This window comes from Nematolebias whitei, chromosome 8 (assembly GCF_014905685.2).
Source record: "Nematolebias whitei isolate Nwh7 chromosome 8, NemWhi1, whole genome shotgun sequence".
Taxonomy (NCBI): domain Eukaryota; kingdom Metazoa; phylum Chordata; class Actinopteri; order Cyprinodontiformes; family Rivulidae; genus Nematolebias; species Nematolebias whitei.
In genome coordinates, this window is record NC_056505.1 from 8,843,626 (window position 1) to 8,861,391 (window position 17,766).

At 38.7% G+C, this 17,766-nt stretch overlaps 1 protein-coding gene across 1 annotated transcript in view; it reads right to left on the reverse strand.

The window, feature by feature from the left end:
- col27a1b (collagen, type XXVII, alpha 1b) overlaps window positions 1–16,146 on the reverse strand; it is a 96,063-nt gene extending 79,917 nt beyond the window's left edge. Inside the window, exons 1-4 of the mRNA XM_037680026.1 lie at window positions 16,094–16,146; window positions 12,601–12,665; window positions 6,616–7,871; window positions 2,461–2,514 (exon numbers count right to left, since the gene is read on the reverse strand). Coding sequence (XP_037535954.1) covers window positions 2,461–2,514; window positions 6,616–7,871; window positions 12,601–12,665; window positions 16,094–16,146 — 1,428 coding nt within the window. The remainder of the gene's footprint in view (window positions 1–2,460; window positions 2,515–6,615; window positions 7,872–12,600; window positions 12,666–16,093) is intronic.
- Between the last annotated feature and the right edge of the window lie 1,620 nt (window positions 16,147–17,766).

Genomic DNA, 17,766 nt, shown 5'->3' on the forward strand with positions numbered 1-17,766 from the left:
AATGTGTTTATGTTTAGAATATCACACATGTTCTTTTGAGCTGCATAGCATTAAAATGTAAAATATGTGACATATTTCCATGAGTCTCTTCCTATGAAATTCAACAATAAAGATCATTTCAACTCGACATAACTAGTAAATTACTCTAGTACACATGTTTTCCAGTCGGCCTTCTTTTCACATTAGACAGCCTGTTTTTTTAATAAAAGTAAAATAAATGTTTGTACGCAGTGTGTATATTGTTGACAAGTAAACATAAAATTGGGCCCAAAAAAGCAAATATTTTGCAGATTAAAATATAGTGAACTGTAAATATGTCATCATGTGAATTTTGTTTTGTTCCATGATGTTTCAGGTTTTTTTTAGTCCAAAGTCCACTTGTGAACTTACTGAAGGTAGAGTACCACCAGTCACTGTTCAGAGGAGATTTGATGATTCAAAAATAAAAACAGTAGTAAAGGAAAAAAAATAAAATAAAATAAAAACAGTAAAAAACCTAAACTTTCTCCTCACACTTGAGTCAGTCTCTCAGCTTGATGATGATGGTCTGCAGAGCTTGGCGTACAGTAGACAGCTACTGAGCAGGGGTTTAAATGCCTTTAATAAGATTGGGACAAAGCCTCCTTTCTTCCATATTTAAAGAGCCTGGGTTCACAAAACCAACCCCAGAGGCCCAGCAGCAGGGCTGCAGCAGGTAGCCTAGCAGGAACGGACACATGCCTCAGTAGCACAAATGCTCTGCAGGCGTGCATAATAATCAGCTCTGCAAAAGAGCAATCAAGACTGTCATTCCCCCCCACTGAAATAACAGGCTTAACTTCTGCTTCATTCACATTCATGGGAAGGAGAAGAAGAGGGGTTTTACAGGGCAGCTAGCTACACAAGCATCAGTAATAGTGTCTCTTGAGGCAGATCATGCCCTGGTGTTTGCTCTTCTTTTCTTTATTCTGCAAGCATTAGCTTAAAACAACACCTGCACAGAAGCTGCTGATGTTCGTTTCCATCATTGGACACATCACACTTATGAAGCAATCACACTGTTGCGATCCATTTTTCTTTCGTACGTTTTTCGACATCGTTCTCGTCCCGCAGTTTTCAAGCTATTTCAACAAATCATATATCCAAACGTTCAGCTCTTTCAGGACAATCCTGCTATGATTTTTTGGTGTTAGTGCAACTTTAGCTTGTTGGAATATTTTGCCTTTTCAGCCACTTTTTTTCTCATAGAAAATGAATTGAGCTCATTTTACATCCTTCAATATTTTAGATCTGTTTACAACCTTGTACTGCTCCTTTCACATTTTGTTCAGCTTCTTTCAGCTTCCTTGTGCAAATTTAAACTATTTTCATCTAATTTCAGCTTTTTCTTCAGCTGTTTTGTGCTCCTTTCAGATTATTTCTGCTAACTACAACATTGTTGTGCTTCTGACTTCTTTCAACTAATTTCAGCTTTTTATGCTGCTTTCACCTTATTTCTGAAAGTTTCAGCTTTTGTCTGCTCTTTCAGCTACTATTTAGCTCATTTGATGCTATTTTTTTTATAGCTTTTTCATGTAATTCCACATTTTTGTGCTCATTTCAACTCTTTCTGCTTCCTTCTGGTAGTTTAAACTTCTTTCTGCTTTTTCAGTACTTTTCAGCAATTTTTTTTTTTTGTTGCTAATTTCAGCTTCTTCTTTTTTTTTTAGCTAATTTCCATTTTTTTTGTGCTCACTTCTATTCATTTAAATCTAATTCAGCAAATATGTGTTCTTTCTGCTTTCTTCTGCTAAATGAGGCTTGTTCTTCCATTTCAGCTACAGTTCAGTATTTTTAGCTAATTAAAGCTTTTTTCCAGCAAGTTCTTCTGCAATAAGCATCCACACTGCATTTTTGCAGGAAATGCAATTTCTCTAGTTTAAAGCAAAAAAAGGAAAGCATGGCACCATAGGACCTAAAAGAAGTTCAATACTCAAGATATTAACATGAGGCCTGTATCTTATTAAATTACCAGAAATGTTTATGTTTACATACACTTGTTCTGGAAACATGTGCAGTAAATACACACTGATAGCAGTAACATTGTTATTTTTTCTAACTTTAATGCTTTCCTAATGTATTCAATTAATTTTACACAGGCAGTCCACAGATTTGTAGATTCTGGTTGTTTGCACGAAAGATTTACAAATTGACCTTGGCAGCAGTGAAGCATGGCTTGATCAAACCCAGGGCCAAAGCAAACCGAGGTCTGGCTAAATAATTCCCCACAACTTAAAGAAGCATGTGAGCTTCTGATTAAAACACAATTTTATTTTCCTAAATCGGCGCTTGAATAATAGTGTTGTCTAACTTTGGTGAAAACATCCGAGACTAGAGTGATTATAGAAGATCTCAAAAGAGAACTGAGAAGAACAGACAGGAAAAAAAGGACCAATCTGAAGGTAAATGAGAAACTGTCACTAGTTAGTGAGATATTCTTACCCTGGGGCCCCTCTTGCCTGGTTTTCCTGGCAAGCCTAGAAATCCTTGAGGGCCCTGAAAGCAATGGATAAAAAAAAAGTGTCATTAGTGAAGGAGGTCTGTCAATGCAAAAGAGCAATAAGAACGGCTGCATTCTTCATATTATTTAAAGAAATGTTGGAATAACTAAGAACACGTTTCCAGTTTTCTGAATAATCCTCAGAGAAGGCACTCAAGAAATCTCAGAGCATTTTTTTTTTCCCCTTATGTCACATTGAGGGAAGTATGAACGTTTCAAAGCAATCACTAAGATGCTGCCAGGCATGAGGGTGTCTTGTTACAAACTGATATAAGCCTGTCCTTCAGCGGACATTATTTCAGCTCCAAATTCACAACAGAGCACAAACCGTACGTCTAAGTTATTCTGCTGGCAGGGAGGTCACCACCGGTTCCAGCCACAGCCAATCATATTAAATATGAGCAGCGGCTAGCTTTAAAACAATTTCATACATGGATTAGCAAAGCTCCAAGAGGTCACTTTTAATGAAGGGTCAATCTGAGAACCTGATTCTGTTTGAGATCCTGGGGTTGTATTTTGCTTTTGTTTTTTTGGCAGCTCAAGAAATTTAAAGAGTAAGAGGAAAATGAGCTGAAAAACAGCTCAAGGGAGTCCTGCTGAAACTGGGCTTCTGTATTAATATCAGCTGTATAGAGCAGTTTGTGTGGCTTGGACAGAACACCTATCTATCCGTATATTTCCCTTCTGCCAGCATTTGCTCGAACCAGCAACGTTCAGATTCTTTAGATTTCAGCCAACATCGCGCACATGATAATCCGTCCGAGCTGCAGTTGGGTCAGAGCCAAGGCGTTTCAAAATGTAGCTACATGCACCATTCAGCCATAACATTATGGCCACTAACTGAGTGTGTTTCCTTTTTAGCTACCTAAAAGTACTCAAGACATGGGCATCTTTGAACATTTTAAAAATCTATTGCTGTCTCTGGTGCCAAACCATGAGATGCAGACCCTCTGTGACCTTACTGTGAGGCAGGGTTTTTGTGGATCAAACCCTGATTGATCCAGGCCTTCCACAGATTGTCGATTTGAAATTGATGTCTCGGGGGAACTTGCTTAGCCAATACTGTAAACAAACAACAACAACAACAAAAAATCTCCAATGTCCCCTCCAGGGCTCCGTAGTAAACATATTATTGTTGAACTCTTTTCTTTTTTCTTTTTTTTTTTACATCATTGTCTGTCAAAAAAAAAAAAACTCAGCCACAGCAAATGATGTTTTTGTCTCAATGTATCAGTTTAATCCACGTGTTTCTCTGATTGATGACACCTTTCACCCTAATTCCACTCTCCATCTTGCTATGACACAGTCCCCTCTATAGGTTGAGGTCTTGGTATTTATATTTCTGGACAACATACTAATAGTGGAGGAGCAAGCTCATTTCAAACCCTAAAAACAAGATTTAGATCACTAAGCATTTGACAATGTTCAAAGTCTGCAATCTTTTACTTACAGATGACATCACAGCATTGAACATGAAAATGTTTTCTATCTAAATGTTTGGATGTCTTTCTGAAGAGAGACTTGAGAGGTTTTAGCACATTTGATGTTGGATGCGGCTAAGTCAAAATACAGTTTTGTAAACGGTAAAAAAATCATTGCATGCATATAAACGTTTACCATCTTTAAAGCTCTAATGTGCCAAAAGTTACTAAGTTAAATTTAAAGTTAGACTCATAAATCCCTAACCAGGATAATCACTGTAATACCACTTTAATTGGTAATATGTGACTTATATGTCATGCTGATTGTAAATGCTGCTGATCACTAACTACACAAGCATCAAGACATATATCTTAGCCAAAATGTTGCACCAATGAATCTACAAGAAATAATAAATACTGCTATTAGAATCTCAAACAAAGAAAGAAAATAACAGAATGCCAAGAGTTAGTTAGACTTTTTTAACCAGGTAGTTAAGAAGCCATTGTTTTCATCACCTGTTTGACTTAAATGTGAATACGCTGGTGAAGATTCGCAGTCATCCAGGACACGGTAAATTCAAAACGGTTCAAGACAAAAAACAACTAATGTTGTTGAGCTTTATCAAAACTCCAGTCGTCTGATAAAAGGGACACAGAAGCCAAGCTAGCTTCTTCTAGCTATTCAACTGTCAATAATGGTATACCACAAGGTTGAGTCTTAGGACCCACTCTCTTTACAATTTATATAAGTAATGTAGGTTGAATGAATAACGGTTGAATGAATGAAAAATGTAAGTCATGTTCCTGTTTTTAGTATTCTAGTATTCTACATCGCTCTACAATCTAGCTGTTTTTTTATTAGTTTCATACCATTTTCTTTCTTTTTTCTTTCATTTATTATTTTAAATTTACTTGCTATCTTTTATGATTCTGTTGTTGGCTTTGTTGTCTACTGTTGTTATCATTCTTTGTTCAAAATCAGGTCTCTCTTGTAAATGAGTCCCCGAGGCTCAATGAGGCTCAATGAGACTAATCTGTAAAAATAAAGGTTGAATGATTGAATGAAGTGGACTTTATTTGTACAGAATATGTTTCGCTTCTCATCCGAGGAGCTTTCTCAATTCAAAGAGCAGACAGTGTGGCATTCGAGTTATGAAGCTGAGCTAATAGACACGCATGCAGATTGCCCTATCACTCCTCACAATAAGGTTCGTGGACAGATGTGTTGACCAATGATCTCAATGTATTTTGAACACAAGTATGAAGTACCGTGGTTCCGAGGGCTTTTAGGCTTGCAGGCACAAAAACATGCAGAAAACTAAACTGACTTTAATATGAGAATTGATGACAGTGTTTTACAAATAAAGTACATTGTTGTGGCTTTGATGAAAAATTATTTCTTTATCTTCAGAGATAAGTTAAAAAGTGGTTTTAACTGCCATCTATATATGTATGTCCACTTAGGCATGACCCTCATATCCACTGATGTGTTGATACGTAAAAAAAAAGTACCAGTGTTGGTTTGGTAAATCTAAATTAAGCCTTTTTTTTTTGCATAATAAAAAAAAACATATTAACACACATACATGGTGTTAACTCTTCTACCAGAACAAGTCTGGGGTGCTTTATAGTGAGGAGTAAAGTTTTGCATCCATTATGTTTGGGCCCCTTAAATAAGTCTGAATGGTTTGTTTGTATTCGAGCACTTTATTCCTTTAACCTTTTGCCCTACTTTAAAAGTGTATTTTCTGAGCAGCCACACTTCAACTAGAAGGAATCTAACACCTCATTGCCAGCCTCTCCACTAAGTGGAAAAGGCCGTGAACCCTGAGTGATTCTTCCACTACTAAACTAAAATATCACACATTAAACCAGCACCAATGTGATGCAGTCCAATTTTATTTTATTCTTTTTTTTTTTTTTTGCATCTCATGCATGTATAAGTTGCAACTCAGGAAATGAACCAACACAAGAAAACAAGCAATTCAAAACACTCCGTTCATGAGATTCAACAACATTTGAATTTGTCGTGATTCAAAAGGACAGGAATAAAATAAAGCTGGTTTATCAGCTGATCCAGAAATGTGCTGAGTCAAGGCTAAACTACCGTATTTTCTGGCGTATAAGTTGCAGTTTTTTGCATAGATTTGTCAGTCCTGCGACTTATACACCAAAGCGACATACATGGTTTTTTTTTCATATTCATAACAATTTTTGACTGATGCTCTAAATTTCTAAGAACCGCAACAGTGAGTCCTCCCGTGCATGCTCGCTGCACTCAGCTGGTGCAGGCGGAGGAACGCTGGAGAGCTAGTGGCTCCGGCCGTGATGGATGGATGGTGCCACACCGCCCAGGCGAAATGAAGTTAATTTGACCATTAAATAAATGCGACAGGTCAGTGATGATGCATAATAAATGCAACTTATACGCCGAGGCAACTTATATATGTTTTTTTCCTCTTCTTGGTGCTTTTTTTGACTGATGCAACTTATACACCGGAGCGACTTGTACACTGGAAAATACAGTAATGCTGGCCTAGTTCTGGATAGTTCTGATCTAGTTCTGAGGTTCCATCTCATTCATAAGCTGCTCAGCAGTAGTATCAGCAAACATGCACACGTTTGTTCATGAATCTTTAGCAAAGATTGTGTTTAATGAAAAGACGACTCACTCACCAGTGGTCCTGGTTCTCCCTTTAGTCCAGGTGCTCCAGCAAGCTGTGAGAACTGGGTCGGCGCCAGGTCAAATGTTTGCAAACCATCTGTTGAAGCTGGAGTGACTGAAGTGGATGGTTTGAAGTCCTGCACATTGGTCACTTTTGGCTCAGGTTTCCATAGAGCTACTGTGGTAATCGCATTTTTATGGGGACTGTAGGTGTTTGAAGGAGACCCCTGAGTGGGAGCAGCCTTGGTCCAGAAGTTTGTTTTCATCTCTGACGGTTTGGTGGAAACAGGTGAAAGTATATGTTTTCCAGAAGCTTTTGAGGAGTTCCTCTGCTTTGTGTACTTTCTGGTGTGTGATTCTAATTTTGGATTTGGAGTACTCGTGCTAATCCAAAGCGGTGCCGTAACCGTCTGAGTTAAAAGTCTGAAAGGACTTTCCAATCCTGGATGAACTAGGGCAGAAACAGGAACAGCACCAGAGCTTACCGTCTGATGTTCAGGTGTTTTGTTCGGCATCGAGCTTTCAGTTGGAAGATTTGTAGTCCTAGTCAAAGTAGTCAGCTGTGCCCTTTTGGGTCTTTCTGTCAATGGCGGTGAATTTATGGAAGTCAAAGTAATATTCGGGTCTGAAAAAACTGGTAGCATGGGAGGAAGCACAGGCCGATAGGTGTCGGCTTCTCTGCAGTGTTTCTTAATATAATCACAATAGTTATGAGCTGCCTTAGCAGAGGGATAAATGTCAAACTGACAAATGGCGCCTTCAAATGGCACTGAATTGTGGTTCATTTTGCCCAGCAGGAAGGAGCTACTTGGATTCAATACCACCTCATTTTTAGAGGACAAATCCACATACAGACTTTTCTTACCACAAGACGTGTGCAAGGCTACTTGGCGGCCTCGAAAATCCAAAGCAAAGTTATGCCACTGGCCATCGTAGACATCGTAGTCAAAACTCACATGGCTTTTATGCCCAACGTGTACAAGTACGTGTCCTGGTACGAACTGCAGTCCGAGCTGCACTTTCCTTTTCTTAGACAGAACCGAGAAAAGAAAAGCGCTATTGAAGCGATGAAGAGACAGGCTGAGGATCAGGGAGAGGTTGGCGGTGTTGAAGGTGGCAGGGATAACCGTGCGCAGGGGCGCCTGGATGCGTGCCCTTGGAGTGAGGATGACGCCAGACTTAAAGGGGATGACACCATTAGGAATGGACTGAGGTGACCAGCCTGCCCTTCGCCAATAAAGCCCAAGTCGCTGCAGGATATCCACATCTTTAAAGAAAAAGTCAGAGACAAATGTTAATGACATTTAGCATGTGAAACACAAAAGAGCATGTATTTCTGATTTGCTTGCACCAGTTGCTGCCTCTTGCTAAATCTATTTTTTGTTTAATTGCCACATTGTATTTTCCCTCAATATGAACACTTAATGAGACATACAGATGAAAATGTGTTAACGATTTGTGTTAAAATCGTCTCATCAAGCATGTAGATCTCCATGAAAGCATAAACTGGAAGGAACAATACCGCAGAAACATAAGTGATATTTAATGTGCTGTGATGCAATCCTGGGAGTTTACAAGAATAAAGTAAGACTAATGGAAAACCTGCAGCAAAGCAATTTTTTAAAAAGTCACATAAAAGTCCCACTGTAGGGTCACACATCAGCCTTTACTTTTGGGGATTGCTGCATATTATGTAATCCTTACATCATTCTTAATTAGGACAATCTCAGGAAGCGGAAGCTGAACGAGTCCCCGGAGAAGACAGTTGTGGGAATGTAAGAGGTTTCTGAGTGCACAAACAGAAATGTTATCTCACTTTATCTGGTAATGTCTGCCGATTAAAGATGATTCCTCTGACAGGAGCCCGAGCTCATGAAAACATACTGCAGGTTGCTTGCTGCAGGTTTTAATTGCTACTCGCGTCTCACGGGAGGAAAATGTGAGTAATGTTCCCACATTACGTTGCTGTGTGTGTTGTATATTGCTCCTAATTGGATGCACACCTTTGAGGAAAAGTTTAATTAAATACACATTTCTGTGGAGCGAAGAAGCTGGCTTTATTTCCACTAAATCCTTTATTATATTATTGAAGCTGCTTTTTAAATGGTGCGCTGGTGAGTGATTATTAATGTGGCATATGTCCAAAATATGTGCTTTAATAATTTGACTTTTAATCTTGTCATATTAACACACAAACAAACTGACGGTAAACTCTGAACTGGTGGCTCTCAAGACAAAACAACGGGGAAAACAACAGGACATAGGTTTTTTTTTTTTAAATATCTTTGTAAGTGGAGCTCTGAAGGAATTATGAACAATTAATATTTTACCTATTGCAGATAACTCTTTGAATAACCTCAGTCTAGAGCAGGGCTATTCAACTAAACTGCTCAGGGGGGCACAGTTACTGAAAGCCAAGAGCTCAGGGGCCGGACATCCAGCAGTTATTGTCTTAATTAAGTTTGTTTTACAATTCTAAATCTAATTTTATTTAAAAATGAACCCGTTGGTGGGCCGAACTGAGCACACCCATGGCCCTGATTTGGCCCGTGGGCCACCAGTTGAATAATAGCCCTGGTCTAAAGAACCAGATCTGAAATCTAAGCAGACTAATGAACTAACACCTAATCCAAGCCTGGTTAGGACCATAAAAGAATGCCACCATCTTTTTAAAAAATTCCACTCAACAATTTTATTGTCATACACAAGAACCATTTTATAAATAGTGTTGTCAGTTTCTAAATGGAAGGGCAATATTGCCCACTACCAAAGGCAAGAGGATAAGGTTTTTGCTTATGTTTGTGTGTGTGTATGTTTATTTAATATCTCCTTAATAACAGAACAAATTTTAATGAAACTTCCAGGAAGTAATCATTGAGTTCACATCTATAAACGTTTCGTTTTAAGAGCCAATCAAATTCAAGATGGTTGTCACAGCAAAACAATATTACCAAACACAAAAGGCTATAATTGAGTCAATTTTACCGATATTAAGTTAACATTTGATGTGGTAGTAGGTGATCCTGATCCCCTACATCTACTCCCAGAACTAACTGATCACCTGAGAAAGGTGTTTTAAATTTCAGTTTTAGGTACTGGAATCAAATGTGTCTGTTTGTTAGCTAACTACCTCATAACACTCATTTTAATTCAGCTTATCCAATAGGAGGCTTGTACCTATTTGCTTGGTTAAATCCAGGTAGTGACTTTTTTTTTTTTGGGGGGGGGGGGGGGGCAGGCAGTGTAATACTTGATATGTGAGTAGCTGAGAGTCATTCAGAACGTCTGGGACATTTCCTGCAGGAATATTGTGTTCCTTCCACAGTAACAATTCAATGTGAAATAAGTAGCAATGCAAACGTTTATAAAATAGCATTCACATTCTGTGAAACGTTTGTGATTGGAAACATTTTAAGACACTTTGGCCTGCTTGAATAAATTTTGTCTATCTCTCCAACTATCCCTTTGAGGCTTTTTAGCCTCAAACACAGTAACATTCAGTGCCATTTGAAAGTCCAACTCCAAAAAATGTTAGAAAACTTCTCATATTTATGTAGTTTTCTATAGACGTAAGACTATAATCGTCTGTATTAGCAAAGGATCCTGATGCCTGCTCAGTATTAACAAAGGGTTTTCCAGTTTAACTTGGCAGAGCTGGGAGAAAGCAAACATCCAGTCCATCAGCACATCCTAAATATGGAACATTAATCCTCCTAAAGCTCAAATAAAAATCTCAAATATCCATCCATTTCTACAGAAATTCAAAACAAATGTGTGCAGGACTGAAATAAACTGCTGAATAGTAAATTGTGGCTCAGCAGAAGAGAAGCGAGTTTCGACACAAGAGGAAGGAAACCCTGCTCTGTGTTCAGGCAGCAGGAGGCCAGCCCCACTGAAAAACTTGCATACAGAAATATACATCAAATAAATGCTGTAGCAGGAACAAAGACCGTCTACAGTCAGTTTTCCTTTGCAGCGCTCATTTGAATTGTTAATAAGGTGAGAAAGCAAAATTGTTCTTTGATTGTGTGATATGTTCTCTGGGCTTTCTCTGCATCATTTTTTAATTCATGTTCGTAGGCGGGCTGCCTCAGGCTCTTTATGAACTCCTGATGAACAGAACAAAAAAAAAAAAAGAATATTTTAAAAATACAATACAGGCGAGTTTGGCTTAAGAACAACTACATTAGACGAGGAAACTTTAGCAGAGAGCAAGCACGTGTTTAGAAAATAAACAATTATACAGTATGTGTTAAATTTAGCAAAACCATGGCTAAAACCGAAAACTAGCACAAAACAAAGTAAAATCTGAAAATTATGTAAGGAAAAACCTAACAGTACGCTAAAAATATATATATAAATTAATTATTACATTTAATTATTTAAATCTAAAATTAGTCCCTTTTAACATTAACATCAATGTTATTAATAACAAAAATATAACCTGAACATAAGTATTTATAAAGGTCATAGCACCATCTCCTAAATGAGCTAAACATTCTAATACCAGAATGATTAAAGAAAAGGATGAAGCGGATAAAAGATAATGGATGGATGAAGTTAAATGTCAAAATCATGGAAGAAACTATAAATTGGTGTTTACGGAGTCAGAGCTCAAATCTGATGTAGTAGTAGCTGAGAGTCATCCCTAACACAAACTCTGAGCAACAACAGATAACACAGAAGTCGTAGCATGACGAGTGATACGCATTCCTTAAAGGAAGGCTTCTTTGCCTGTAAGGCAGCCACCTATTATTATCCGCCTGACAAGGGCTTCTTAACCTTATGTCCTACTTTTCCGTCATTTATAATGCGGCCTGAACTGTAATGTGCACCCCCACAAATCTTATATCAAAACAACCAGCTCGGCGCCGTGATGTGTGCTATTACTTTTATTGGCGTTTCAAATTACCATGGCGATGTAATTTGCATACAAAAAATGCAATTTTTATTAGTACTTTGTAATTTTTCATAGACTCTGGTTGCAAATCAAGCTTACCTGAGCTAAAAAGTAAAATATGCTATATTCAAATCAGCAATTTGTACAAATATTAAGCTGAAATTTGGTGTGGTAGTAGATGAGAGCAATGCCCAACAAATAATGATTTAAAAAAATTCAAGATGGCCACCAAAGCTACATTTAAAAGGATTTAACTCAGCTATTTTTACACATATAGAGCTTAAATTTGGTGTGATTATAGCTGAGAACCTTCCCCATCACATACTGAATCTAAATCAAAAATCCCACATAGCCACCATAGCTTAAAAGAAAAAAATGTATTTAACTCATTAATATTTTGACATTTTGAGCTGAAATTTGGTGTTGGGTAGATAAGAGCAAACCCTAACACATAGTACTGTCAAATCAAACATTTAAAATGGCCACCACATGGCAGTCCCTGTCAAAGTTTCTCCAGGAACTTTCTAGTTTTACTTGTTTTGAAGCTTTTATGGACGTGTATCTAGAAACAACAAATTTGCTAAAATAGTTTTCAGACAGGACGCAACATGTTGTAATAAAATGGAATGCCCTTTTACAATTTATTCTTTCACTTACTATATAAAAAAGTGAAGAATGATTATCCAAAAATATAATAGCATCTACATTAACAATCTATAGCATGTGTTAAGCGAAAAAGGAAATGTGTGGCATAGAAAGTTAACCTAACCAAGGTATTGTTTTGGTCATAAACATTATAATTAATAAATAACCATCGGATCAAATGCACAATATAATTCTCATGTTAGAGAAACACTTTCTTCATCCATTCTGCTTTACTGCTTCTTATCTGCAAACAAATTCTACTTTTATCTGCGTCTGAACTGCAGTACTCTGAGTTGCACATGAGGCATCTGATAGTGTCACTATAACCTCCTGCTGAATAGTTTTAATTTTCTCGTAATAATTCTGAAGCGCATTTGTGACATTAGTTTCTCAGCAGTGTTAGAGCATGAAAAGAAAAACACTTAGGCTTTACTGCCCTTAAGCTGCTTACCTTGTGCATGTGCTAGTCGCAGAGAGCAGGTGCAGAACAGCAAAGTCCAAAGAATTAGAGCTCTCCTGCAAAAATATAATAAAAAAAGGGATAAATATGACACAGTCAAGTTTTTATACTTTTTTTCTTTCAAGTATGTTTTAACTTAGACTTTAAATGTCAAATTTCATGATACATTCCTATGGAAAGATAACCTTAGCTGTAAATTTCAAATTTTTGTTTATTTACTACCATTGAAGCTTTTGATCTTAAAAAGGCTATAAAGCAAATCGATAAAGTGTTGTTTTAACTGAAATGAATCCATTCCATACTGACACAGTTATTTTGAAGCTATAAGATGTAGTACAAGTCTAAATCATGTGCAAGAGATTATGCACTAAACCTGTAGATGCTGTGTATTTTACCAGGGTTTCTGCTGCTTTTGTTTAAAGTCAAACATCTGTTTTAATTTTTGTCTTATCTCCTTTTCCCCCTCTGACCAGATAAGCTACTGTTCTGCAGGACTGGTGGCTTCTCCAACAAGACCACTAAGAGTGTTAAAGCTCCATGAACACTAAAGATAAATTATTACTTTTTAAAACCATACATCAGAGCTGCCTTATATCTGTAGTGTACTACACATCATTGCTGTGCACCAAACTGTGGGCGTTTTTAGGCATCTACATTTGAGCTACAGTTTCCTGACCCATCATTAATCATACAACCATTCATCCATTGGTTTTCTCTTATCCATGATGGGATCGCAAAGGCAACAAGTCCAGGAGGATATCCTTGGGGGTCCAGATATTCTGCTCATCTGTGATCGTATTGGAGATTTAATCCCTCCAACAAGTTCTTGGTCTGCCTCAGAGTTTCTTCCCAATTGTTTGTGCCCAGAAACCCTCCAGATGGAGACACCAAAGAGGTATCCTAATCGGGTGCCCGAACCACCTCAGCTGACTCCTTTTGCAGCCGAAGAGAGTCAGCTCTACTCCGTGACCCCAATGAGATGGCAAATCTGCTCACAGTGTCTCTAAGTATCTCCAACCACCATGTGGAGGAAGCTCATGTCAGCCACATGTATTTAAGATGCACCTGTTCTTTCCATACTTCATAACCATAAGTGAGGGTTGGAACATAGATGGAGCAGTAAAAAGAGGCCTTTGCCTTTTGGCTCAGCCCCCTCTTCACTATGACAAATCGGAGCAACACTCTCATTACTGTGGATTGAGTCCCCAATCCGTCAGTCCATCTACTCTCCTAGACATCAATTTGCTGAACTGGACAGTCAAATTTCCACAACCACCTTTGCAATATTGCAAGAGTCTACTGTTAAATGGTGATTATGACAGCACTTCCATTTATTTTACCAAGTAGCAATCTTTATTTGTTGTATGCAGAATAAAATACCACAAATAATGTACAAAAAGGTAGTAAAGTGTGTTGTTCCTGACGGAAATTAAGATAACTTGAAGGCTTCTGAGAGCACTTCATTATCATGATTGGTGCTTGCGGGTGGTGGAGGTTGTTTTATTGGCTGTTGGTCGAGTATAAAACAGAATCGACACTAGGATGCACTCTCTACATGGTACAACAGATTGAGACTGTTTGCACGGCACGTTATGTTAAGGCTAAAGTGTTGCCATGTGGAACTTCCTGTTGCCTACTTAAATAGTTTATTTTTTTGAACTTAGTGATACACATTAAACAAATAGCATAGTAACATGACAAGACTTGGGTCTATTCTTTTTGTTCCAGGATTGACCTTGATCATTATCTTCTAATAATGGAATAAATAAACTAGACATGTTTTTTTACATTATCTTTTGTTCAGATTTGTCAGCTTGTCTGGAAACTCTCAGGACTGATGAAAGTTGTGCTTCAGGGGTAGAAACACACAACTAGATTACAGTTGTTGCGTGATGGCTCCGTGGTTAGCAGTGTTGCCTCATGGCAAAAAGGTCCTAGGTTCAATCCCTGGCTTGGGCCTGGGGTCGTTCTGTGTGGACTTTGCATGCACTTGCATAGGTTTTGTCCAGGTACTCCGATTTCCTGCCACAGTCCAAAACATGCATGTTAGGTTGCCTTCAGGGTCAGGCCCCCCTTGAAATAGATACCTGTGATCTTAATAGGATTTATCTGGTTTAAAAAAAAGAAGTTAATATACAAATTCAGGCCCTGTGATGGACTTGCGACCTGTCCAGGGTGTACCCCGCCCCTTGCACAGTGATTGCTGGACATGGGCACCAGTGACCCCCGTGACCCAAAATGGAACAAGCGGGTTAAGATAATGAATATACAAATTCAGCATTGTAAAAAATGTACATTATATTAACCAGCCTAGAAATATGATGAAACTGGACTGAAAAGTTATTGTTGGAGCCATTTATTTTGTTTATCTCCACTAGAGGGTGCATTTCATTTTGTGTACTGAATATGTCAGCAGAAGAAGCTGGTTACTTAAGGGCAGGTGTGATTCTGTTCAGGTTTTGCTAATGAGAAGGGGCAAACAGTTTTCTACTGTGCTTAGTTTAGAGTCAAGGCAGATTTATTTGTTTTCTAAATGGAATGGCAATGGACATTGTGAGGTAAATAAATGATTTTATGATTTATAAGTCGAAATGAAGATCTGCATAGTGAATCTTGATTGAGCGCACGTAAAACCAAAGCCTACCAGGAACAACGGCAACCAGTAGCCTAAAATATAGGATTTTAGCCGCTACAGTTATATTTTACCGTGGCAGCTGCCACCCTGTGCCACCCCCTAGAACCACCACTGCATTTCTGGGCCACACTTTTTTTTTTAAACACATTCAAAACCGAGAATGAATGAAAGTTCAAGAGTCAGACACTTGGGGGCATACATCATAACTAACATCAATGCCATGTTGGATTCTTACACCCCGGAGATAATCGCTCCACAGAGCGAGTGTCAGAGTCCCAATGACAATTGTGGCAGGAGTTTATTTTATTTATTATTAGTTTTTGCAGAAAGCCACAGAAAAATGTTGGTCAACCACTAGTTAATGATTTGAAAAAGTTCTGCTTTTCATGTCAAACTAAAGTCATATTAGTAGCAGGAACAGGGGGTGTCCAGTCTTAGTGGTTGTGTCAGGGTGATATGATGCAACACTTGGACTTTTCCTCTCTCCTTTGGGACATCAGGCCGCCAGCTGGGTGAAACACAGCAGGGAGGAGAGAAAAGGGAAAAGGAGATGATTGTCTCCTCCTCTAGTCCACACATCTCCCTCAAATCAGTCCCAGAACAAGCTGCACACACTTCCACTGAACTCTCTCCACTTCCTCTTCTCTGCAACTTATTAAACTTTCCCTTCAGGCTCCAAATCACATCCGCGCATCTTTTCAGACGGTTTCAAACAGCTCACCCAACTGTTCTCAACAATAATCACGTCGTTCCTTCGTCACACTGTCTCTAGTTTAAACTCATAGAGAGGAGTCTTGATTTTTTATTTTTATTTTGAAAAGTGTTTTAAGGAAGGATGTGTCCACTCACCCCCCGACTCCAGCGGCTTTGAGTTTGGAGTGCGGGGCATTGTCCGGCTCCATTACTTCATTCTTCCCGCAGAGTTTTTATGTCCGTCCGCAGGAGGCGAAGTTTTCCATCCCAGGTGTTGCTTCAGGCTCGCGCGAGGAGTCAACGTGCAACAAAACAAATAAACAAACAAACAACGCGATTAACCCACGCAGAGACTCCTGCCTGGTGTCATTGTCCCGTGGTTCCTCTTCTCTGCAGCCTCCTTTACAAGATAAAGACTTAAAAAAAATAAAAAAGTATAAAAAAAAAAAAAAAAAAGGTGCGTTCCACCTGTGCGCTTCCTTTTCTAAAATAAATAAAAACATAAAAACAAGGTTCAGCTGTGCAGGAGAACCGTGGCTGCAGCTCCAAGATGACCGAGGTTGCGCGCGCGCGTGTGTGTATGTGTGAGTGTGAGAGAAAACTTTTCGAAATGAAAGTTTATTGTGGACTCAGGGAAATCTTGGGAAGCGGGGGGGACACCTCCCTCTGTCGCCCTCAGCTGACATCCAGGGAAACACACGGAGCTGCAGCAGCTGAAGGTGTGTCCTTTCAGAAAACCGGACCCCCACTCCTTCAGCGCACACGTGCATGAAACTTTACAGGACTTTGATAAGTTGTTGCATTTGGTGCACATGCAGACACAGCGTTTTTTTTTTTACTGCAAAGTATGAGATCAAATATAAAAAAAAAACCTTCCTCCTGAAGTTTAACAAATGACTGAAGGAGTTTAGTCCAGTGGGAGTGCATGAACGGGATGGGTGCCATTTGAAATGCAGGTACGCACTCAATGTAAACAAAGTCGACTGAATCCAGTGAGAATCCCCAACCACTGGGACAGGTGACGTCATGTGTGTGGCTCAGTTTGCAGAAATCACAAGTCACACGTCAGACATTTTGGATTCATTAAACGAAAAGTAAGAATTTGTTTTAAACTCTTCTGAGCAGCTTTCATGACACGAACGTTGTTACTGTAGCTCCGGAATCAGGACGGTTTAATCAGGTCGGAGAGAAATGTGCATCTTTTTATTCCTCTAAAACTGGCATAACTTCCTGTTTCTCAACTAATTTGTTTAAAATTGGTAATTTCGTTATCCAACAAAGTTCAGTCAGGTCATCTAGATGGTTTCTCTTCTTTTTTTTTTGTTAGGATGTTTCGTCTTTCATCCAAAGGACTTCATCACTTGGAGGAGCCACAACAAACTCGGTCCCACAAGCAGCACACTCACATATGCTTCTTTTCCATTAGTACCTTTGGTACCAGTACAGCACAGTTCGACTCTGCTCGGTACGGTACACATTGTTTTTCCATTATACTTTTAGTACTGGTTCTAGTGGGCGGGGTTCAAATTGATGTCACCCGCCTTACCAGCTGGTGGCAGTAAGACCTTGAAACAGGTTTCAGTACAGGATGAGAATTTATTTAGAAATTTCGGGTAAATTATAAAGAATACAGATTATTAAAATTATATATATATATATACATATATATATATATATATATATATATATATAGATATGTGTGTGTGTGTGTATATATATATATATATATATATATATTATGTGTGTGTCGGTATCAGCCTCCCCACCATCACAGACATCTACACCTCCAGATGCAGGAAGAGGGCCACCTGCATCATGAAGGACCCCAC